General features: G+C 39.1%; 1 protein-coding gene across 2 annotated transcripts in view; it reads right to left on the bottom strand.

The window, feature by feature from the left end:
- Positions 1-24,767, bottom strand: part of LOC106869539 (RNA-binding protein 45) — a 43,783-nt gene extending 19,016 nt beyond the window's left edge. For both annotated transcript variants that reach the window (XM_089357969.1, XM_089357968.1), the window contains exons 1-8: positions 24,459-24,767; positions 10,907-11,004; positions 9,814-9,939; positions 7,831-7,957; positions 4,270-4,416; positions 2,698-2,820; positions 1,674-1,871; positions 991-1,141 (exon numbers count right to left, since the gene is read on the bottom strand). In XM_089357969.1, coding sequence (XP_089214095.1) covers positions 991-1,141; positions 1,674-1,871; positions 2,698-2,820; positions 4,270-4,416; positions 7,831-7,957; positions 9,814-9,939; positions 10,907-11,004; positions 24,459-24,609 — 1,121 coding nt within the window. In that variant the 5' untranslated portion in view covers positions 24,610-24,767. The remainder of the gene's footprint in view (positions 1-990; positions 1,142-1,673; positions 1,872-2,697; positions 2,821-4,269; positions 4,417-7,830; positions 7,958-9,813; positions 9,940-10,906; positions 11,005-24,458) is intronic.
- Positions 24,768-26,340: the final 1,573 nt, after the last annotated feature.

Raw genomic sequence — 26,340 nt, 5'->3', positions numbered from 1 at the left:
CATGTTGTAGGCTTGAAACGTTAAAGACTTTTTCACTTCCCGAGCATTAAACTAATACATGTGTTTGTTGTCTATACCACCTGTCTTTGTCTTTTGTTTTTTTGTGAATTCTCCCCCTATATATTTATCATCATCATCATCATCGTTTAATGTCTGCTTTCCATGCTAGCATGGATTGGACGATTTGACTGAGGACTGGTGAAACTGGATGGCAACACCAGGCTCCAATTTGATTTGGCAGAGTTTCTATAGCTGGATGCCCTTCCTAACGTCAACCACTCAGAGAGTGTAGTGGGTGCTTTTACGTGTCACCCGCACGAAGGCCAGTCAGGCGGTACTGGCAACGGCCATGCTCAAAATGGTGTATTTTATGTGCCACCCGCACAAGAGCCAGTATACTCTCTAAGTGGCTACACTCTCTGAGTGGTTGGCATTAGGAAGGGCATCCAGCTGTAGAAACTCTGCCAAATTAGATTGGAGCCTGGTGTTGCCATCCGGTTTCACCAGTCCTCAGTCAAATCGTCCAACCCATGCTAGCATGGAAAGCAGACGTTAAACGATGATGATGATGATGATGATGATGTATATGTGGTGCTCCTCTTAAGGCCAATACTCATTTTTAGCTAAACAGATTAGAGCAACATACACATGGCTGTGTGGTTAAGAAACTTTGCAGTCACATGGTTTTTTTGGGGTTCAGTCCCACTGTAAGGTATCTTTGACAGGCTCAAAAAATAAATACTAGGATTGATTTGTTCAACTGAATGCTTCAAGGCAGTGCTCCAGCATGGCCATGGGCAGACGACTGAAACAAATAATAAAAGACGAAGACACACACACACACGTATATGTATATACGTATTAGTTGTTGACATAATTACTGTAGCTAAAGCAACTGATGCAGCAGACAAGGTCTGTCGCTGTTGCTACGGTAATTACCATCGGATATGGACTTGTCATTGTTGCTATAGTGACAACTGCAGTACTTACCTATCACTATAACCGAGGGGCATATCAACATTTGATGGCTGGTCTGCATAACGGACATGTATCCTGGAACCTATAGGGTATTCAAAACCCTCCAGCTTGTCTCTTGCATAGGCAGCTGCTTGTGGGGTACAGTACCTGGCATAGGCAACACCTGTAACAGAAACAACAAACACTCTTCCTGCTTCAATTGGCTACAAACAGTAAGGGCAAGGTGAGCACTATACAGCACTTGCAGTCTGGTGTTTTACTATACACATACTATTTCTTTATTGCCCACAGGGGGCTAAACACAGAGGGGACAAACAAGGACAGACAAAGGGATTAAGTCATACACCATAGAAACTGGGAAACCGGGCCCATGAGCCTGGCTAGGCTTTAAAAGGGCGCATAAATAAATAAAAAAAATTATTCAAGTGGTGAGCTGGTAGAATTGTTGCCACACTGGGCAAAGTGCTTAGTGGCGTTTCTCCCATCTTCACATTTTGAGTTCAAATTTTACCAAGGTTGACTTTGCCTTTCGTCCTTTTGGGGTTGATACAATAAGTGCTAGTCAAGAACTGGGGTCAATGTAAAAGACTAGTCCATCCCCCAAAGTTTCAGGCCTTGTGCCTATAGTAGGTAAGATCATCATCATCAAAAAGCAGGTTAGTTGTACAAATATTAGGTCAAAATTTAATATTTACCAGTGCTTTCGTTGAGATCACAGTATTCGAGACCTGGTACAAGATTGAGGAGACGTGTGAGGTAAGATTGGCTGAGACCAAGGGCCACGGTTAGATGAAGGCGTTGGTAGTTATTGTGTGGGTAGTTCTGGATAGGATCTAATGGCCCCATACCGGAAGAAGAACATCCTCCCATGTTGCCACCAACTCCACTGGCATCTGAAACAGTAAGCAAACAACTATTTAAAACAATCATCATCATCATCGTTACATCTGTTTTCTATGCTGGCATGCATTGGACGATTTGATAAGAGCTGGCAAACCAGAGGACTGTGACAAGCTCCATTGTCTGTTTTAGCACAGTCCTCTGGTTTGAAAAATAATTTCTCTTAACCCTTTAGCATTCAGGTTATTCAGTTAAATATATCATCATCATCGTTTAACGTCCACTTTCCATGCTGGCATGGGTTGGACGGTTTGACTGAGGACTGGCAAGCCAGGTGGCTGCACCAGGCCCCAATCTGATCTGGCAAGATTTCTACAGTTGGATGCCCTTCCTAACACCAACCACTCAGAGAGTGTAGTGGGTGCTTTTTATGTGTCACTGGCATGGGGTCCAGTCAGGCAGCACTGGCATCGACTACACTCGAATAGTGCTTTTTATATGCCACCCACAGGAGCCAGTCAGGTGGTACTGGCATCGACCATGCTCGAATGGTGCTTTTTACATGTCACTGGCACAGGAGCCATGCTTATATATTCACATTATTTTGAATTAATTATGCATTATCTTGTAGCTCTCAGATTTCAATGATGTAACTTTATTTTTAGAATAATATTGTTGGGTAGGAGTGAGAGGCTGGATCTGGCCAGTTTGAACATAAAACAGTTAGAATATTTGGGCTGGGTATGGTTGGTTTAAATACAAAAGGGTTAATGTTTCACAGATTGGGGTACATTGCAGAAAAAATGCGATAAGAAAACAAATATTTGTGTAATACTAATGAATTAATAAAAGAGTTTTTATCAGAAAGTAGCTGCTTACTTGGATATGGAGGCATAGCTTCAGGAATTGCTGGCCCATAGCCCCCTGCTCCACTGTACATATCATAGCCTCGGTAACCGAAATCATCACGACCACCCATCTCAGTGAAACAGCGTTTAACACCTGCAAAATAACCAATTTGATAGCAGAAGTTTCAGAATAAGTGAACAACTAAAAGTATTTTTCACAAATACAAATGAATCCATCTTACATCTCCCATTATCTTGCGTTATCATACTGGCACTGATAAAGTTCTGACAGTTCCAACACCATGCTGGTACAATATACTAATGTTAATACTCCACTAGCAAGCCTGAAGTGATAATGAGTCACTGATAAAATACCTAATTCACTGATGTTCCCCTGGCTTTATATATTTTTGTTTTTTCAATCTGCCACACACAGACAAATACATTTTCCTATTAATAACAACAAAACTAAAATTGATGTTAGCAATGCAATACCAGTATATAAAATATATTGAAGATATTCTTAAATGTAACAAAAAAATTGCCACACTTCTAATGCAATCATATGGATGGGATATCGAGTGTATGAGTGTCTGATGGAACATATTAATGGTGGTGCCCCAGCATGACCATAGCTTCAAAGCTAAAGAGTTATATTAAAATTTGTGTACATTGTTTACATAATTTGGACTGGTGTCCTCATCTTATTGTTGTTTTCACTGTTCCAGCTGTTGTATGCACCAGCCTTCTTCAAGAGTCTTGTGATTCACCTAAGTGCCATGCCAGGGATTGAACTCAGAACTGCTTGATGACTGCACTGCATTAACCAGCACCAAAAAGTAGGGATTTGTTTTATGCAAGAGTGTATTCTATGCAGCAGCAAATACAGTATATTATTCACTGGGTCAGTTCACCTCCATGCATCCATTCCACTGTTCTCTCACTACAAATTTCTCCATTACATCATCAATTCATTAATTCTACCATGTACTATAAATGAACACTGTTTCAAACACAACAATTTGCCCTCAACATCACCAAACCAGTAAACAGTGGAAATAGCAGAGATGTTAGTGAGTCAGGTAGTTGTTTTATTACCTTCACCTTAGTGAAGGCAGAGATATTGTTTTCAGTCATGTTTGTTTGTTTGTCCGTGGAAAAGATATCTCAAGAAATGCTGGATGGATTCGGATGAAACTTTCAGGAATGTTTGGCCTGGTGACTGGTACGAACTGATTAGATTTTGGGATCGATCTGGTGCCGGACAAGAATTCTGGATTATTTTCCCAGTTTTTTTTACTTAATTTTTGAGAACGGTTGGGTTCATTTTTAGTATTCTCGTTTGTGAGAGCAGTCAAGTTTATTTCAGATATTCTCATTTAAAAATCATCTCTGGCTAATCGTTGAGAGGACATTGGTGTTGCCTTGGCAGAGGTTTGTGCTCTCTGAGTGCTCTTGTTTAGGTCATATCTACATAGATACCACATGGAAAATAATAGACTTCTATTATCACTACCCACCCACCATTCAAAAATTACCACAACACACTCTTGATAGCTACAATACAAATTACTAATAATCAAAGAGAGGTACTACAACATACCTCGGTCCATATAGTCGTAGTAGTCACCACTTCCTCCTCCTCCTCCTCCTCCTCCTCCTCCCCCACCACCTCCACCACCACCACCATTGTGATCATATTCTCTTTCATGGCGTGGGATTTTAGGTTCGGCAAACCTTGGCTTGAAAACTTTTGAATAAAAAGAAACAAAAACAATAAGTGAAACATATGAAAGGGTTTGTTTTTTTTTGTTGTTTCTTTTTTAAATTTTAACTTGGGTATGTGATACAGAACAAAGAGTGACTGCCTTGAAGGCTACAGTGTGACTGGCATGCAAGCCACCATGGGACCCAACATAAGCTGGTGTGTGACTGACATCCAGACCACTCTGTACCCAACACGCCACTTACACACAAATTACATACAACATGTTTCTACACTCTCACACATGCTTCTTTCAGTTTCCGTCTACCAAATCCACTCACAAGCTTTGGTCAGCCTGAGGCTATAGAAGAAGACACTTGCCCAAAGTGCCATGCAGTGGCCACTCCTGCACCTATATATATATATATATATATATATATATATATACATATATATATATATACCTTGCTATATACATCATCATCATCATCGTTTAATGTCTGTTTTCCATGCTGGCAGGGATTGGATGGTTTGCCTGGGGACTGGCAAGACAGGAGACTGCACCAGGCTCCAATCTGATCTGGCAATGTTTCTCCCTTCCAAACGCCAACTATTCCGAGAGTATAATGGTGCCTTTTATATGTCACTGGCATGGGAGCCAGTCAGGTGACACTGGCATCGGCTACATTCGGATGGTGCTTTTTACGTGCCACCAGCACTGGAGCCAGTCAGGGCTGGCATCAACCATGTTTGGATGGTGATTTTTACGTGCCACCAGCACAGGGAGCCAGTCAGGTGGCTCTAGCAGTGACCCACACATGAATGGTGCTTATTGCGTGCCACCGGCACTGGTACTGACCACAACTACAATTTCCATTTGATTATAATTTGATTTACTTAACTCAATAGGTCTCCTCAAGCACGGCATGTCGCCCAATGATTCAAAGGTACTTTTTAAATGGGCTGGTTATGCGACACTGGTGCAGGCTACGGCTGTGATCTCACTTTCCTTCGCTGGACTGGCTCCTGTGCAGGTGACACATAAAATACACCATTTCGAGCGTGGCCGTTGCCAGTACCTCCTGACTGGCCTTCGTGCCAGTGGCACGTAAAAGCACCCACTACACCCTCGGAGTGGTTGGCGTTAGGAAGGGCATCCAGCTGTAGAAACTCTGCCAAACCAGATTGGAGCCTGATGTAGCCATCTGGTTCACCAGTCCTCAGTCAAATCGTCCAACTCATGCTAGCATGGAAAGCGGACGTTAAACGATGATATATATATATATATATATATATATATATATATATATGCATACACAAACACACACACATACATATATAACAAAACAGGAATCTGGAAAATTTTTTGGTATTATTTATTCACCATTACAAATGCTTCATTTGCTAATAAGAATCACTTGGACAAACCAGTAAAAAATTTCTGATTAGAAATCTTTCAGACAGAGAATCAAATAATATTATTGGTAATGTAATATTTGATTTTCTGTCTGAAGAGTTTCTAGAAAGAAATTTCTTACATGTTTATCCAACATGTACAATTTTGTGATTCCTATTAGCAAATGAAACATGTGTAATGGTGAATAAATAATACCAAAAAATTTACCAAATTCCTCTGCTAACAATGTTTCCAGAATGTTCAACTCTAGTATGTACCTCACAGCAATACAACAACTATCATTACAAAAATTTTTTCAAGTGCATTCAACATATCTCAGTTCCAAAGATTTGGCTGCTATTTCTAGCACGTCCAGCTACCATGTAACAGCTATTTGCGATAAAGGACTCGAAATACCTGTTACGTGGTAGCAGGTCGTGCAAGAAATAGTAGCCAAATCTTTCCTTTTCCAGGGAAAGGAGCTGTTTACGTGTGATTTCGATGTCACATTCGCTGAAAGCATGCAAAATAACCTGGAAAAGGAAAAAACACCCACCAAACAAAACTCCATTGCTGGGAAACTAAGACTTTCCAGGTGACCCAATGGGTCACGGATAGTCTAGTATGTACCTCATCAATACAACAACAATTAAATACTGGATTGTACTATTGGAATAAGTAGATGTGCCTCAAGAGGATACAGCTTGGATTTTTATCCCCTACATTCATATTACACACACACACACACACAAACATACGTACATACATTTACACACACATATACAGACACTCACATACAGACATACATACTTGTACAGTCTTCTAATCCGAAACAAAGCAAAAGAAAGTAGGTTATATGCTGTGTGTTTGTGCGAGTGAGGGAGGGAGGAGAGAGAGTAAGTATATGTTGCATGTTTGACCTGAATAAGCCATATCTTATCACAACACGATTACAAACACAGCTAGGCTATCCATCGTATCAATGGTGCCAGACACGGGGCACTGCTAGATGAGTTGCTCCCCACCCTCACCCCCACCAAACACCAACAGCAATGGTATGTGCACAACATACCTGAGGAGTTAAGAAGTTGGTTTGCAATGATGTGATGTGAAGTTTGACTTTATTGCAGAGCACTTCAGATATATGACTTCTACAATAGCCTCAACTTTATTTGAAGTCTTCCAAATGAAATTTAACAGAAGGAGACTGTATGGAAGCTCATCGTTATTGTTCTGGGGTGGGAGACTTAATTTGTTGTCCAGTTTAACACCATTAGAGTCAATGAATGTTTTTAGGCGCAGGAGTGGCTGTGTGGTAAGTAATTTGCTTACCGACCACATGGTTCTGGGTTCAGTCCCACTGAGTGGCACCTTGGGAAAGTGTCTTCTACTATAGCCTCGGGCCAACCAAAGCCTTGTGAGTGGATTTGGTAGATGGAAACTGAAAGAAGCCCGTCGTATGTATGTATGTATGTATGTATGTATATATATATATATATGCGTGTTTGTGTGTCGGTGTTTGTCCCCCCAACATTGCTTGACAACCGATGCTGGTGTGTTTACGTCCCTGTAACTTAGCGGTTCGGCAAAAGTGTCCAATAGAATAAGTACTAGGCTTATAAAGAATAAGTCATGGGGTCGATTTGCTCAACTAAAGGCAGTGCTCCAGCATGGCCGCGGTCAAATGACTGAAACAAGTAAAAAGAAAAAGAAAAGGGAGAAGAATCTACTATGTTGGGACAATATTAACTTATTTGGAAACAGGTGAACATTAGGGAGAGGAGGGGATTCTGCCCGACCCATGCGAGCATGGCAAAGGGGATGTTAAAACAATGATGATATCCTTGTATGTTGAAAGGGATGACTAAAAGGGGATAGCAACAAAAAAGGGATCCAAGCCGTGTTATCAAAGAAAAGGGGACAGAAAATGATGATGACAAAGTGAAATACTTACAAATGCATTCTGTGAACCCCACAGTCTAGGGTTCACTTCCTTCAGATTCATAGGCCATATCTTGCTCTTCCATTCATTAATTAAAAAAAGAGTTAATTATGACACTTACCTGGGTCACATGATTCATAAGCCAGTGCAGCATGGTAAGGTCGGTAATATTTTACATAACCGAATCCTTTTGATTCACCAGATTTCCGATCTTTTAGCACAGTCACAGACTCAATGTCTCCAAATTTCTGCAAATAAACAAATAGATGGAGGTATACAGAGAGGCTATAAATTTAAGGTGATAAACCACTGGTTTCTACATCAGCTGTTTTCTTTGCCACTGCTCATTCCAGCTTCTCCAACCTTAATTTCTCCTTTCCTTGTCAATGGTCCTTCAGAAACGTTAGCATACTGGGTGAAATGCTTAGTGATATTTTGTCTGTCTTTAAGTTTAAGTTCAAATTCCGCCGAGGTTGACTTTGCCTTTCATCCTTTCGGGGTCGATAAATTAAGTACCAGTTGCGTACTGGGGATTGATAAATTAAGCACCAGTTGCGTACTGGGGGTCGATAAATTAAGTACCAGTTGTGTACTAGAGTCAATAAATTAAGTATCAATTGCATACTGGGGTTGATCTAATTGGCTGTCCCCCTCCCCGCCAAAAAATTTGGGGCCTTGTGCCTAGTAGAAAACAATGGTCCTTCACCATAAACATTTTTAGAGTACCCTGCTGCTCCTTTCCCCCCAGGTTGCCACCCTACAATCACTTTCTTGATCTTGTCTGAGGATGTGGCAATGTGCAAAATTTGCTTCTACTTCATTCAAATAACTTGGTATTTTTTATTATAATTTTTTGTTTTTTCAAAACGTGGAGGAAGCATTTGCAAAATGAAATCCAGTGAAGGGAGGCACCGATCTATAAAAGGCTGAGAAGTGCTGTTTTAGTATGTATGCCTTAACTTAAGCAAGATGGACAGTGGCAATAAATACCCCTAAACCATGGTCAGTAGACTATACACGAGCAAGTTTGAAAGCAATAACTGTGATGTGCATGATGGACCAAAGAACACTGATAAAACTGTTTATTTCATGCAATTTAACAAAAATACATAAGACTACACACACACTTTTAACCCTTTCGTTACTGTATTTCTGTTGAGATGCTCTGTGTTTCTTTCAATTAATATTAAATATAACAAAGAATTTAGTAAAATAACTTAGTTATCATTCAGCTAGTGTTAGGAACATAAATTGTGACTAAGGTTTGGTGGAATATTTTAATTCAAAACTTATGAAAACAAGACATTTGTACTACAGAGCCAGAGGCAGTTTCAGCCAGGTTGGTATTGAAAGGGTTAAAGCTGTATTGAGTACTTGTGTTTTCACACAACAAAAAATCTAAAACTATGAAGAGATTTACTCTATCAGTATATTGCTCCAGCTGGGTAAAGAAAGGTGCTCTGAGGTTATATTGGCCAAGCTGCATGGAGAAGTTACCTGATGGCAATTAGCATTAACCAAGCTGGATAAAGAAAAATATATATATATGTTGCCAGTGCTGATGGACTGGCTCCTGTGCAGGTGGCACGTAAAATACACCATTTTGAGCGTGGCCGTCGTCAGTACCGCCTGACTGGCCTTCGTGCTGGTGGCACGTAAAAGCACCCACTACACTCTCGGAGTGGTTGGCGTTAAGAAGGGCATCCAGCTGTAGAAACTCTGCCAAATCAGATTGGAGCCTGGTGTTGCCTCCTGGTCCACCAGTCCTCAGTCAAATCGTCCAACCCATGCTAGCATGGAAAGTGGACGTTAAACGACGATGATGTGATATATATATACATATATATATATATATATATACATATATATATATACATATATATATATGTATATATATATATATATATATATATATATATATATATATATATATATATATATATATGTATATATATATATATATATATATATATATATATATGTATATATACATATAAGCTAAGCTACGTATCTACATAAACCAACTTGGTAATGGGAAATAGGTTGATAGAGATGTGGTTGATGACAGAGAGAGAATTTAAAAGAGAACAGGAATATTGACTACCTCGAATTCTGTACGAACATCCTCTTCAGAATACGTCTTCGGAACTATGACAAACAACCGAACAAGTTTCTCCTCTTCTCGAGGATCTCGTATAGAACCATCTTGTTTCGTACTCGCAACCAACACCTACAAAATAAAAGGATCCGTTAACACACACACACAAAGAAAAAGTAAGTGCAGAATGACTACCTTTAATGTAATTATTCAAATATAGACCACCACCCCCACCACATCCTGTTTTCATTACACAGCCACAATACATATTTACTGCAGCCATTATACATCTTCGCTGTGGAGGCGCAATGGCCCAGTGGTTAAGGCAGCGGACTCATGGTCAGAGGATCGCGGTTTCGATTCCCAGACCAGACGTTGTGAGTGTTTATTGAGCGAAAACACCTAAAGCTCCACGAGGCTCCGGCAGGGGATGGAGGCGAACCCTGCTGTACTCTTCCACCACATCTTTCTCTCACTCTTACTTCCTGTTTCTGTTATGCCTGTAATTCAAAGGGTCAGCCTTGTCACACTGTGTCACGCTGAATATCCCTGAGAACTACGTTAAGGGTACACGTGTCTGTGGAGTGCTCAGCCACTTGCACATTAATTTCACGAGCAGGCTGTTCCATTGATCGGATGAACTGGAACCCTCGACGGAGTGCCAACAACAACAACAATACACATCTTCACTATACACACTTCCTCCATTATATATCATCATCAACACCATTTTAACATCCGCTTTTCTGTTTTGCATGAGCCAGGAATTTATTGAGGCACTTTTTTTTTTTAATGGCTGAATGCCTTTCCTGTTGCCAACCCTCACCTGTTTCCAAGCAAGGTAATATTTTTCCATGACCAGACATGTTTTTGCAGAATATTGGACCCGAATGAGACTGCTTGTATGATAGTGATATTCATTTCACAACTATCAAGCAATATCAAAACAAGGAGATACCAACACACATGCCCTCACACACACACGCACACATGTATATATATGACGAGCTTCTTTCAGTTTCTGTCAACCAATTCCACTCAGGGGATTTTGATTGGCCAAGGTTTCAGTAGAGGACAGAAGTGTGGTTAATTCACTGACCTTAAGGAGTTTGGGATGACCAGGGATACACTTGCCATTCATCTCTTCCATTGCTAGGAAAGCTGCAGATGTCTTGTTAAACTTGATGTACACAACACCTGAAAATATAATATGAAAATATTCCATAGAAGAACAGGGAAAGAGAGAATAAGACAGTGTGTTGGTGGGGGGTGGAGACAAGTATGGCTTCAGGTTTGGTCCTACTCTGCAGCAACTTGGGTAAAGATTTCCTACTGACAAAAACTGTACAAGGCCCATTGTGTGTGTGTGTGTGTATTTTGTAGCCTATTACCATGTAATATACACACCTCTAATAATTATTTGGTATGTGTGTGTGTGTGTGCATGTGTGTACCACATAAAAAAGCTCTCCTGTTGGTGCCATGTAAAAATTGCCCGTGCCAGTGCCATGTAAGGAGCTCTGGTGTCAGTGCCATATAACAGGCACCTGAACTGATGCCATGTAAAAAGCATCCAGCACGCAATGTAAAGTGGATGGTGTTAGGAAGGGCGTCCAGCCATTGAAGCCAAGCCAAAACAGACTGGATCCTGGTCCAGCTCTCCAGCTTACCAGCTCTGGTCAAACTATCCAACCCATGCCTGCATGGAAAATGGCTTTCAAATGATTATTATGATGATGATGATATATATTATGTGAGCTTGTGTATCTGTCTAAGTATAGGATGCTGAATGGCAGAATTAGTTGAACACCAGATAAAACACAGTGTATTTGGTTACAGCCATTTATGTTCTGAGGTCAAATCCTACTTAAGTCAACTTCACTTTTCATCCTTCCAGAATAGTATTAATTAAGTACTGCAGTCAGTATAATTAAGTAAACTGCTGAAGACAGTGCTCCAGCATGGCTGTAATTTAATGATTCAATTCAGTTGGAAATTTTTATATATTTATTTATTTATTTCCCCCACACCAATAATTCTTGCCATGATTATTGTAGCAGTGCTTGTGTATACCAGTAAGGGTTTTACTAATGGTAATGTAAAACAATACAGAGGTTATACACCCTTTTGGGCATAACCCTGAAATAATTACCTCAACTGGGGCAAAAACTGTATCTGGTTAGAGAAATATCAGTGATGCAGCCCTGCATACACACAGCCTCACCCCAACACCCATTCCGTGAGTTGAAAGGGTGAGCATCTAAGGGAAAAAAACCTTATGACCCACACTAGTTCTTCAGTTTACATTTGCACTCCATTCTACACTGAACCAGAAATACAAAGAAACAATAGTAAATTGTAGTTGTATGCTATCAACTTAATGTGACAGTCCCATGAAGGGAATAATACTACAGCTATTTAGCCCTAGGAAGCTGCACCGCTTCCTGTCGGCCTTGACACATTTTCTGTGTCCTTATGTTTACAAGGGGGAGACAAGCACTGGGACTGTCACATTAAGTTGACAGCATACAACTACTTTATCGTATCACTACTGCATAAATCTCTCTGAGAGATTTAGAAATGTATCATTTCTACTTTTGAAATCAGTGAATGTATTTCACTAGAATTATTATATGTTTACAAGAGCTTGACAGGCATCTCCAACTAGCAAGTCATTGCTACTCCAGACTGATGACGAGCAAAGACTCAGAAACATGCCTCTGGATGCAGGCTTAGCTGGGTGGAGGTGCTTGTCTCCCTCCTTGTAAACATAAGGACACAGGAAATGCGTCAATGCCGACAGGAAGCTCTGCAGCTTCCTAGGTTAATGAGCAGTAGTATTATTCCCTTCATGGGACTGTCACATTAAGTTGACAGCATACAACTACCTTATCGCATCACTACTGCATAAATTTCTCCGAGAGATTTAGAAATGTATTATTTCTATTTAATAGTAAATTGGGAATCCGTAAAAAGGAGTGTGCCGCTAGCACTGGGCCATTTTTAAAAACTGAGACATTACCTCAGGTTGGGTTAACTTAGTCTGAGTATCACTCACAAGGCTTTGGTCGACCTGAAGCTATAGTAGAAGACACTTGGCCAAGGTGCCACACAGTGGGACTGAACCTGGAACCATGCAGTTGGGAAGCAAACTTCTTACCACACACCCACACCTGCTCATTATTTTATTGATGGTTAGCTGAAGATGAAGTACTTGGATTAACCTTCTCCAGGGTGTCCATAAAGTCTGGGTACATGAGGATTAACACATACTTTAAGAAATTATCATTTCTTATAGTTAATTGTTTATGTTATGATTTTATTTACTCCATGTACCCAGACCTTGTGGACACCCTGTACTTGAAGTAAAATCCACAATACACAAGATATCGTTGATATCCTCTCAACCTAGATTATAGTGGGAAAAAGCTAGGAAAAATTATTGCAGACATGGAATACAAACAACAACAACAGCAACACCATCGTTTAGCATCCGTTTTCCATGGATTGGAACTGGTAAGCTGGAGAGCTGCACCAGTTCCAGTCTGATCTGGTTTGGTTTCTATGGCTGGATGCCCTTCCTAATGCCAACCACTGCAAGTGTAGTGGGTACCTTTTATGTGTCACTGGTAAGGGTGTCTTTTACACATCACCAACACATGTCTTTTGTGCCTGTAACCCTTACTCACTCCACAACTGGTGTTGGTCTTTTTTACATCTTTGTAACTTGACAGTTTGGCAAAAGAGACCAAGAGGAATAAGTACTAGACTTAAAATGAATTAGTACAGGGGTTGATTTATTTGACTAAACTCTCCAAGGTGGCTTGCAGTCCAATGAGTGATGACAATTAAAAAAAACGAACCTATGTATGTATGTGTGTAAACCTGGGTTCTTAACAATGTACAATGTCAAGACCAAGATCATAAACTGGTTTGTTCCGAGTTCACCTTTGAGCCTGACTCTGAATGACTAAGGCACACAATCAAAATCTGGAGCCAACAGAACAATTTCACCCCCACACGCCTCACTAAGACCAAATGTATAACAACACTATACAGTAAGTGCTGAGTTGTATTAATACTGTGCAGCATTTGTGTTTTGTATAACAACACAGTTTTGCATTGGGAGTCATTTGGTTTTATATAAATAGGAGTAAACTGGGGGGAAAAAAAGTTTTCCAGTGAGAAAACAGATGGACCTAATCAGGAAGTTATGCTTTTGATATTAGTTCCAGTGGTGGTTACAGGGTAAGGAAAGAAACACTGATTATTATATATATATATATATATATATATATATATATATATATATATGCATATATATTTAAATCATATGTTCTATGGCGCCATATGTAAATCAGATATTGTAAATAAGAGAAAGAAAAGACTGTTTTTAGTAATGACAGTCGTTGCAACTTGTCAATGTCTAATGGAAGACCCTAGGAGAAAGGGAATGTTGCATAAACAAATCCGAAACCTAAGTCTTCAGCAATGTATTTTTACCAGACAAAAACCTAAACACAGGAGAGAGAAAGCCTGGAGAGCAAATGACGTTATTGAGTGAGGACAAACCTGTTATCTTCATATAATGGGAGTGGTTAACATAATAAGTTAACCTAGATTAATACAAAGTAAACCATCTAACTCCGGTTACTATGGGTTACGTTTTTATTGGCTAGAGCAGGAGGATACTTAATAAACAAACAACTATTTAAGTAAATAAATAAAAATGCAGCAGCAGCAGTAGTAGTAGTAGTAGTAGTAGTAGTAGTAGTAGTAGTAGTAGTAGTAGTAGTTTTTATAACATTGGTAGAAGGCCACAAATTATTTGGGCGGGGCGGTGGGGGGGAGTCAATTATAGCTGACTGTAGCACTTATTTTCTCAACCTTGAAAGAGTGTAGAAAAAGTCAAGTTGAACTCGACAGGAACTAAACTTAAAGGGTTGCACAGGGTGTAACTAAATACTAGAAAGCATTCCATCCCACGCTCTACCAATTCTGAAACAACAACAACAAAGTTTTAATAATAATAATAATAATAATAATAATAATAATAATAATAATAATAATAACAACAATAATAAATGTTCTGATGCAATACCAGGCTTTGTGGCTCTTATGGCTTCTGATCTTAATTGATTGGAAGTGTTATCATGTACATTGTTTTGTCTTGGTATAAAAAGATGGGCTACAGCAAATATTCTGCTCAGTACCACAGATTTGCTTGTCACTTGTTTGACCTTAACCGGTAGAGCATGTCCCTTGGTGGCTGACGATATGTGCATCTCTGATCATGAGCAGAAGTAGTGGGGAAGCATCATAGCCATGTGTTGAGAGGAATTCTTTGGGGTTTAGATAATTCACCTCTGGAAACATGGGTGTTTTGTTCACCATCCTTAAACAACCCTTATTCAGGAACCTTTTGAGCAAGATGGGCTACTTGACCTGAAGAAAATTCTAACAGGGCCCCACCTTGCAAGGTCATGTGCTGTTTATCTTGATATGAGATCACTATGTCACGCACATATGGTTGTGATGCATGTGCCTGGTGTACACTTATCAGACAGATAGTCATGATGGGTATACTGGGCTTCGTATATTTTACCCCAGTGTCACTTTGATGGCAATAATAATAATAATAATAATAATAATAATAATAATAATAATAATAATAATAATTTCTATTATAGGCACAAGGCCTGAAATTTTATGGGGAGGAGGCTAGTCGATTACATGAACCTCCATATTGAGCTGGTACTTATTTTATCACCCCCAGAAGAATGAAAGGCAAAGCTGACCTTGGCGGTATTTGAACTAAGAACGTGAAGACGGATGAAATGCCACAAAGCATCTTGTCTGGCATGCTAACAATTTAGCTCACCGTCTTATCAATGGTTTCAAATTTTGGCACAAAGTCAGTAATTTTAAGGAGCTGGGGTTGAATCAGTGACAGTGTCCCTGATACTTTATTTTATCGACCCTAAAAGGATGAAACACAAAGTCAGCCTTGGAGGTATTTGAACTCAGAATGTAAAGAACTGGAAGAAATCTTGCTTAGCGTTCTGTTCAATTTACTAATGATTTTCACCAGCTCAATGACTTCATGAAAATCCTTTCTGCTACAGGCACAAGGCCTGAAATTTTGTGGGGAGGGGACTAGTCGATTACATCGAAGCCAGTACTCAACTGATACTTATTTTATCAACTCCGAAAGGATGAAAAGCAAAGTTGACCTCGGCGGAATTTGAACTCAGAATGTAAAGACAGACAAAATACCTCTAAGCATTTCGCCCGGTGTGCTAACGATTCTGCCAGCTTGACACCTTCAATGACTTCATAATAATGATAGTGATGATGATGATGATGATGATGCTGATGCTTTCTACTATAGGCACAAGACCTGAAATTTTGGTGTAGGGGACTAGTCTATTACATCGACATTGGTACTCAAGTGGTACTTATTTGATCGATTCCAAAAGGATGGCAGGCAAAGTTAACCTCAGCAATATTTGAACTCACAACGTAAATAGCTGGAAGAAATGCTACTAAGCACTCTGTCTGAAACATTAATGATGACGATAATGATTTCAATAATATTGGTTTCAAATTTCAGTAAAAGGTCAGAAATTTTAGAAGGAGACAGGATTAAAGGCTTATGGTTGACCTTGGAAGATTAAAAGAACAAAAATCAAATTCAATGGAAATTTAAGTCAATGCGTTGTGGGATGTAATTGAACTCCACAAGGCATTTCATTGCATGCTCTACCGTTTCTGTCAGAATAGCAATAATGAAAACCTAATACCATAAGGGCAATGGATGGGGAACATGACATGAAGTTTCTTGAGAGAGAGAGAGGGGGGGGGAGGGAGGGAGAGAGAGAGAGAGGGAGGGAGGGAGGGAGAGAGAGAGAGAGAGAGAGAGAGGGATAGAGAGAAAGAGAGAGATAGCAAGATGACATGTGGAGAAATAAGGAAATCTGTCATAAACAGCTTGAAGCAATTCTAATAACAAATAGCATTGAAAGTATATGATGATGATAATGAATAAATAGAGAAGAGAGAGGGGGGGGGGAGAAAGAGAGAGAGAGAATCTCAGTAGAGGATCATAAATTGGCCAGGGTTTGATCCTATTGCATAGCATCTTGGGTAAGTGTCATATACCACAGTGTTGGGTTGACCCATGCCTTGAGTGAAATTAGATTGATGGAAACTGTGTAGAAGCCCCTGAAAAGGATTGTACCAGTAATTTGAAGGTCGCACACTACATCACAATGATTCTGAGTAATTACATTCCCTGCTCCATATTGATCTTTCTCATCAAGCCACACACCTCCACCCTCCCTTACTCATCCCTCACTACACTCATCTTTGACCCCCGTCTCTAACCATCTGTTATTCTCCCCTCACACTCTTATAACCTTCCACCCCCTCTTGATCCACCATCAGCATCCTTTTTTTGCTCCTCGAGGGTTTGCTCTGGCACCCCCATCAGTGCCATTTTACCTTCTTCCCGGTTACTCCCACCCACCTTTATATAATGCAGAACAGCCAGGTATCTTCATGAAAGCAAGACACCTCTGCTTGTCCCTCTATCATACTTTAACCATTCTGTTGTTATATTTCTTATGTGTTTCAATTAAATTCTTACATAATCATAAATTTCGGCTGCTTTCATAAAACAACTCTAACTTTTTTTATTTATCAACATATTCATGTGATTTTTGGAATAGTTTAAATAAATCTATTGCATAATTTTTGTTTCAAAGGAACTCTAATTACAGGTGAATTCAACTAAATATAAAATAATTTCAATATTCTTTTCTACTCTAGGCACAAGGCCCGAAAATTTTGGGGAGGGGACCAGTTGATTAGATTAACCCAGTATGCAACTGGTACTTAATTTACCAACCCTGAAAGGATGAAAAGCAAAGTTGACCTCAGCAGAATTTGAAAACGAATCACGGTCTTTTATATTCTAGGCACAAGGCCCGAAATTGTGGGGGAAGTGAGGGGCCAGTCAATAAGATCAACCTCAGTACACAACTGGTACTTAATTTATCAACCCTGAAAGGATGAGAAGCAAAGTTAACCTTGGCAGAATTTGAACTCAGAACGTAAAGACAGATGAAGTACCACTACCCATTTCACCTGGCGTGCTAACGTTTCAATTTTGTTTCATCCCTGTCAACACCTGGTACAAAGCCACCACTCTTTCCTCTCTCAAATACTTCCTCCACCCCACTTAGTTGATGGGGTCTTTTCCTTTCCTTGTTCTTGCAAGTTACTTGGTGACCTTACTAGTGTGGGTGGCACAAAAAAAGAAAGCACTCAAGACATTCTGTAAAGTGGTTGGAATTAGGAAGGATGTCAAACAGAAGAAACCATGCCAAAGCTGGCAGTGGAGCCTGCTGCAGCCCTGCATCTCACTGGATCCTGTCAAACCAACCAACCCATGCCAGATGTTAAACGATGATGATGATGATGATGATGTCACCTGTGGAATACTCAACCACTTATACTAGAATTCATTGAGCACAGAGTTCAGCTGACTGAACTACATGGATACTCGTTATTGAAACCAATAAAGATCCATCTATTTTACAGAGAACATACTTTAAATAAATCTACCGAGTACAACAAAGAGCATAAATTAATGTGGCTTATAGTGTATCATCGACGTTTTAACATCTGCTTTTTTATGTCTGCATGGGTCAGACAGAATTTAAGACACACACAAAATGCCTTGCAGTGAGGCTGAACCTGGAGCCATGTGGTTGGGTAGCAAACTTCTTACTCCACAGCCATACCTACATCTACACTGTATACATTTATAGAAGGTACATTAGTGCAGTTTACAGAATACCAAGACCCCCTTCGGTCATGACTGACCATGGGATTGCAGCTAGAAAGTTACCCTCTGAGGCACAAGTCTGGGCAAGGTTATTTATGGAAGACCAGCAGTGGCCCATGCATACCGGTCTCCCTTCTCCACGCCACTAGTGTTATCTAAGGGAAAGGCAAAGGGGCTGATACAGCTTGGCACCAGTGATGGTCGCAACTCATTTCTACAGCTGAGTGAACTGGAGCAACGTGAAATAAAGTGTCTTGCTCAAGAACACAACACGCAGCCCGGTCTGGGATTCGAACTCACAACCTAGTGATTGTAAGCTCAACGCTCTAACCACTGAGCTATGCGCCTTCACACAGAATTCCACACTGAAGGTATATTAGTCTAGATTACAGTGTTATTTCTTTACTACCCACAAGGGGCTAAACACAGAGGGGACAAACAAGGACAGACAAAGGGATTAAGTCGATATCAACCCCAGTGCATAACTGCTACTCATTTAATCGACCCCGAAAGGATGAAAGGCAAAGTCGACCTCGGCGGAATTTGAACTCAGAACGTAGCAGCAGACGAAATACCGCTAAGCATTTTGCCAGGCGTGCTAACGTTTCTGCCAGCTCGCTGCAATAAAGTCTAGATTACAGTGTGCTACAGGGACAGTATATTAGTGGGGTTTATAGCATATTTTAGAGAGGGTATATGATTGTGGCCTGCAATGATTGTAGTGGTGACATATAGGGTACGCAATGAGGGTACACGGGTGTGCTTACAGTGTATTTGAGATGCTGAATGGTTGAAAAGTTTAAAATTGTTGCTGTAGATAGAAACTTGGTTATTTTGCTTTGCTTATGTTTTTGCTATACAAAAGACAAACAACAGGCAAGGGCATTATGGGAGTGGCATATAGAAAAATACCAGATATGTATGGTAGATTTTTGTAAATACAGTTGAATTGCACATGGCTACATGGTTGATAGTGATGGTGGTGGTGGTCGTTGTCTGTTTTTCTCATAGGAGTTAACACCCAAATGTTTGTTTTTCTTTCAGATTAAAAAAACTGATTGTAAAATAAATATGTTTATTTACATTAGAATTCACATCCTATACATATTCTTATGAAAACCAAATGGCTTAACTGATTCGTATTAAATGTCATAGCTTTATAAAACATTATTATGATAGGTGCAAGCATGGTTGTGTAGTTAAGGAGCTTGCCTCCCAACCATGTGGTCTTGGGTTCAGTTCCACAGAGTGGCACCTTGGGTAAATGTCTTATGTATGTATATACATGTACATCTTGGATATGATATTAAGCAGGATCCAGTGGTGAGGCTCCAGTTCAGGGGTTCTGGAGATGAATGACATTTACAACAATAACATGATATATTCAGGAAAGTTTTGAAGTTAGTTTAATTAACTACACCACAATCACCATCATTTAACGTCTGCCTTCCATGCTGGCAAAAAGAAGCTGCTAAAATAATGTGTGACCATGTACGAGGAGCCGCTGAAAATTTCCTGGTTTGGGGTAAAAGAAAATATTGGAGAATTAGTTAATTATGATTCTATCCAACATATTCTCCTCTCAGACTCACACACTCATTGCAGCAGTCCTTCAAGTTTTCTAAGCTTTGTAAAAGAACTTAGAAGGTTGGGTTTCCAACCAGGTCTTTCGCAATACCATTAAAACCAGGAACTTTTCAGCATCCCCCTCGTAACCAGAGTTATAAAATATTATCATCATCATCACCACCACTTTGCAAATGGCTGTCAGGTTCAGATGTTGGACCACTGACAATATGGTTACTAAGTTCAAATTTGTGTTGTATCTAATTTAGACCGTAACCATGGCCTATGCCAGTGCAGCATAACCAGCCCATTTAAGAGTACCCTTCAATCACTGGGCAATAAATTGCACTTGTGAACACCTGTTGATGCAAGTGAAGTTGTTGTTGTGGCCAATGACAGTACCGCTTGATTGGCACCTGTGCCAGTGGCACGTAAAAAGCACCATTCAAGCGTGGTCATTGCCAGTGCCACCTGATTGGCTCTCGTGCCAGTGACACGTAAAAAGCACACACTACACTCTCGGAGTGGTTGGCATTAGGAAGGACATCCAGCTGTAGAAACTTTGCCATATCGGACTGGAGCCTGATGCAACCTTATGGCTTGCCAGTCCTCAGTCAAATCATCCAACCCATGCCAGCATGGAAAGCAGATGTTAAACGATGATGATGATGATGATGATGATGAACTTTGTTGGTACCAGTTTCCCTACACCAAATGAATATACTAATTACACTTCCAGTTCCACAACTGGGAAGTTAGAAGTAGAAAGAATGCTGTAGAGCAGTAGTTCCTAACCATTTTTTACAGTCTTAATTTTTGTTGAATAAAAATAAAACACTTCCATCGCCACCATCATCATTTTATCTGTTTTTGATACTGGCATAGGTTGGACAAGTTGTCACAGTAAAAGCCAGTTATTTGTAGACCTAGGCTCTAAGTCCACAAATAAAATTTTCCACTAATTCTTTAACTGTTCCCAATATGAAAAGTGGGTTAACAGCTGGTCCCAAACTTCTCTGGTTATGGACTAGAACTACAATAAACAGGAAGGGACTGAAAGCTGAGCCTTGATAAATATCCTCCTACACACTGAATTCTCACTCACCCTGCTGACAGCATATCTGCACACAACTTGTCCAGCTCTCCTAAGTCTCTGCATAGTATTCTTAGCAATCACCAGACCACAGAGCTTCCTGCTCTGTCAAAGACTTTCCCCCACTCAATGGATGCTACATATTCTTTTATCAATCTCAGTCATTTGTCTGTGGCCATGCTGGAGCACTGCCTTTAGTCGAACAAATTGACCCCAGGGCTTATTCTTTATAAGCCTAATACTTATTCTATCAGATCTCTTTTACCAAACTGCTAAGTTACGGGGATGTAAACACACCAACATCAGTTGTCAAGCGACAGTGGGGGGGGGGGGGGACAAACACGGACACACAAACATATACATATATATTGGGTTGTTGCATAATTATTTTGCAGCTTTTTTCAACAAATTTTATTCAACAAAAACATCTTTAAATGATAGTCTGACCGTCTGCTAAGCAGAAGGGAAGCAATAATTGAAGTAGATGGTGAATATGCTCCAGAATAATCATTTAAAGATGTTTTTGTTGCATGTTGTTATTATTTTTGTTGAATAAAATTTGTTGAAAAAGCCACAATAATTATGCACCAACCCAATATATATATATATATATATACATACACACACACATATACTTCTTTAAGTTTCCATCTACCAAATCCACTCACAAGGTTTTGGTCGGTCTGAGGCTATAGCAGAAGACACTTGCCCAAGGTGCCATCTTTATAGAACATTCGATCTGGTATATGGATCTTCATCAGAGTGAATACAAATACATAAAATAAAATCAGGGAAGAGGAAAGAACAGGGCCTCGAGAAGAAGCCAAAAGGCTCCATATATTAGAATCATAATATTTTGTAGTGTGAAGCTTGAAGTCAATGGGTAAAAGAGTAAACTAGCAAATAATCGAAAGAAATAATTTGTGAGTTATCTCTTTTTATAGGGGTACTAGGGTGTGCCTGTATACCCATGCCCAGGGTTAACATTTTTAATTGATATCGGTAGTAAGAACGGATATTCTTATCCCTTAGACGGTTATTACAACGGCTAACTCTCACAAGGCTTTGGTCGGCCTGAGGCTGTAGTAGAAGACACTGCCCAAGGTGCCACACAGAAGGACAGAATCCAGAACAATATGGTTGGGAAGCAAGCTTCTTACCACAGAGTCATATATATATATATATATATATATATATATATAAATATATATAAATATATAAATATCTATCTATCTATATATATATATATATATGATGACATATATACATATAGGCAGAGCTATCTATCTATCTATATATATATATATATATATATATATATGTGTGTGTGTGTGTGTGTGTGTGTGTGAGTGTACTTTGATTATGTATTTGGTTTGAAGGATTCTTGAAGTAAATCCGTGAGCTGAAACAAATTTTGTTGTGTGTTGGGTGAGTCATAACGCCAATAATAATAACACTGGTTCGATTCCACTTCTTTATTGTTAGTCAATTGGTTAGATGCCCAACCATCTAACTACTCGATTGTTTGTTTGATGTGCTGATAGCAGGATGAGAATGTAACCAATTGATTAACAATAAAGAAGTGGAATCGAACCAGTGTTATTATTATTATTGACGTTATGACTCACCTAAGACGTGTGTGTGTAAAACAAAAATCAGATAATAGTTCGGTCCGGGCTCAATCCTGAACGGTGTAGCCCTCTTTAATCAACGAGATTCCAAGCGTGGCCATCCTGTTTTTTTTTCCTTATCTGTAAGAAACCTAGGACCATATTATCCAACTTGTTTTTAAAGACGCTAGGCTGTGATTTGAATGAGATTTGGTTGATGTTTCTAGCAGGTCAAGAGTCCGCATAGAGGCTACTTCGTTGACTCTAAAGATCACAGGCAGTAAGATAGGATACCTTGGGAGTTTTAAGTTCTGAAAATTTAAGGGTTTAGGCTACAAATATATCGATAGAATGTTTAATATAAAGATCGACTCCCTATATTAACTCATAGAATTTAATATTTTAAATTATTTTTCAGTAGCTATTTCGTAACGTTTGAACGTTTTAAACATCAGACTTTATGCTGTCTTGGTTTCCTAAACGGCTAAAAGACTTTCAGCCATGCCCATCCCGTCTTTGCTTGATATAATTACAGTTCAGGGCTGCAATCCTCCAACCAGGTTTTGTTTCTTTGTAACTATTTTTTTTTTAATGGATATTTTTTTTCATGCGTAAAGGAATCAATCAACTTATTTTCCATTTAGAAAATTTCGTTTCCGATCTTAAACTCTGGAATATCCCATGTTTTATTTTAACATTGGTCAAGTTTATAGTATTTATTGCAACCCTACCACCTCAGTACATCACTGGGACGCAAGAGCCTGTACGTGGTCGCTCGAGAGAGTTTTCGATATATGCGTTAAAAAGAAATTATGCAAACTGGACAATATAACACGAGATATCGCCAAAAAAGACAGGATGGTCACGGGGATGGAACACACCTTTGATCATAGTCTGCTCATTCAGAGATGAGATAACACGAGGCTAAACAACCACTGGGGTTTTATTTTATCGACCCTGGAAGAATTTGAACCAAATGCGTAAAATGATATAACTATAACCAAAAAGATAGAAATATTATGTTATTTATGTCATAAATGTACGACACAAACCGGATATTTTGGGAAATAATAATACACAGGCGGTTAAAATCGATCTCAGTAGTTCACTGGTGTTTTTATGTTGAGGTGTTTCGTGCCATCCACGCAACAGTGACATCTTGATTCGTCTTATTTACAATAATAACCGATCAAGTGTTAGTCACATTTCATGCAGAGAATTAAAAAGCTGATTAGAAATGATTATAGCGAAATCCTTTATAGACAAGAATAGTTAACTGGAATTACTCTTTTACTTTTTTCAGTCATTTGACTGCGGCAATGCTGGAGCACCGCCTTTAGAGAGTCATAATAATTTAATTGAGAATCATAATAATTTAAAGAAAGGGTTGTTAGAAAGAAATTAACTATAAAAACATATGAGTTTTATGATCAAATAGCTTAAAGTGTAATGAATAATAATAATATATACAACAATCATGATGAAAATATGAAATTTAAATATAGAAGAGAGATTATAAGACATCAACGCACCTTTTTCCTCGTTCGTTTGCCGGTCTTTAACGATCCAAATATCCTGAATGGAACCGAATTTACTAAAACATTTGTGATATTCATCTTTAGAGATTCCTTTACCGGCGATTATAAAGAGGCGGCTGTTTGGTGGGTAGCGGTGGTTAGCCATCTGCTGCTTTGTGTATAATGTAATAGGGTAGTTATATATAAATATGGGTGTATAATATATACAGCAGTGTGTGCGTGTATAATAATGTATTAGATAGACAAATATAGGACAGTTAATGTAAAAGTGCGTTGATCAATGAAGCTTCTTTCGTCTGTAATGAAGTCAAGAGCGACTGACACAAATCTCGTACAACAGACGAGAATCTCGTTAATTACTGTTATTCTGCGAGATTTGTTTGAATTACAATGTCGTTGATATTTTCCCTCTATTGTGTTGGTGGTAAAAGTAACGAATTCGCTATCGTTATAGCGTCTGATAGATTACCTTGTTTACGTTCTAAGTTCAAATCCTAGCGAGGCAACTTTACCATTCATTCTTCCCAAGTCAATAAATAAATCCATTCTACTCTTGTTTCGTCCTGTCTGTCTCTTCTTCCCTTTCTTTCTGAGAGAAATTAACTGTGAAGAGACATGAGCTCCCACAAGTTAAAAAAGAAAACTGCCCTAGACACGCCATATATCACGACGGAGCTCTACGGTTCCATTAGGCGTTGAGGTCCAGAGTAATAAGTACATTCAAGTAAATGGAAATTTAGTCAGGGGAAATGTCAAAATTTTGCGAGGAAACACATTTAAAACTATGCATAAAGTAATTAGATAATATGTTCTATTGAAAATCCATTAAATATTAATTTTTCTGAAATTTTCAAATGACTTTTCCCTGATTCTAAATTTTTCAGACATAATTCTAATAAACAAAGGCAATCTTTTCCTTCACCGGTGTTCAGAAACTTATTGCTATTATATTACTTCCTAGTGAAGAGATAGATGATGGGGGGTGAATTTCAAGCAGGCATGGCTTGTGGTTGAGAAGTTTGCCTCCAACCACATTGATTTCTGGTTCAGTCTCACTGTGTGGCATCTTAGGCAAATGTCTTCTATAACCCCAAGGTATCCAAAGCCTTATGAGTAGATTTGGTTGACAGAAACTAAAAGAAGCCCATCTTATGTGTATGTATATGTGTGTTTGTGTATCTGCATTAATTGTCTCCTCGCTTTGAGATCAAGTGATGGTTGTAAACAGGTGTCACTTTTTTGCAAGCAATGTCCTTTGTTTCCAATCCTCCATTAAAAAAATAATTGGTCTTGTGGAATTATCACCTAACTTGGAAATAGGTGAGGTTTGACTGTAGGAAGGGTGTCTGACTGGATAAAATCTGCCACACCAAATTCTATTCAATCCATGCAAACATGAAAAAGTGGATGTTAAATGATGATGATGTCATCACAGATCCATTCTGTCAGATTTGTTCTAGAATTCAATAAAAGGACTAGATCTGAAGACAAAAGACAAATGGTTTAACAGATTGTATGTCAAGGATTTACTGATGTTGGCAGTGAAGCATGACAGACAGCAAATTCTGGTCTCCGCAGATTGACTGTCAAAATGTGTCATAAAAAGAACTGTCAATACTAACACACCATTTCCACAGAGATATTTTTGCTTCTTCCTGAACGCACATTTTACTGCTATGAACAGTACTCATCAATATCACTTTGCTTTCTTTTCTTGGGACAGTGGTGTTCCTTGTAAACAGATAAAGAACTAAAACTAAAAATTACATTTCTCATTCATTTAACATCACATTTTTTCATTGTTATACTGGTGACTGACAAACACATAGCCTTCTGGTCTGAATACGCTTCTTTCAGTTTGCCTACCACCTGTAAA

The sequence above is a fragment of the Octopus bimaculoides genome, chromosome 9 (assembly GCF_046866305.1).
Source record: "Octopus bimaculoides isolate indiv1 chromosome 9, ASM4686630v1, whole genome shotgun sequence".
In the NCBI taxonomy this organism is placed as follows: Eukaryota; Metazoa; Mollusca; class Cephalopoda; order Octopoda; family Octopodidae; genus Octopus; species Octopus bimaculoides.
This window is presented reverse-complemented; position numbering and strand designations above follow the sequence as displayed.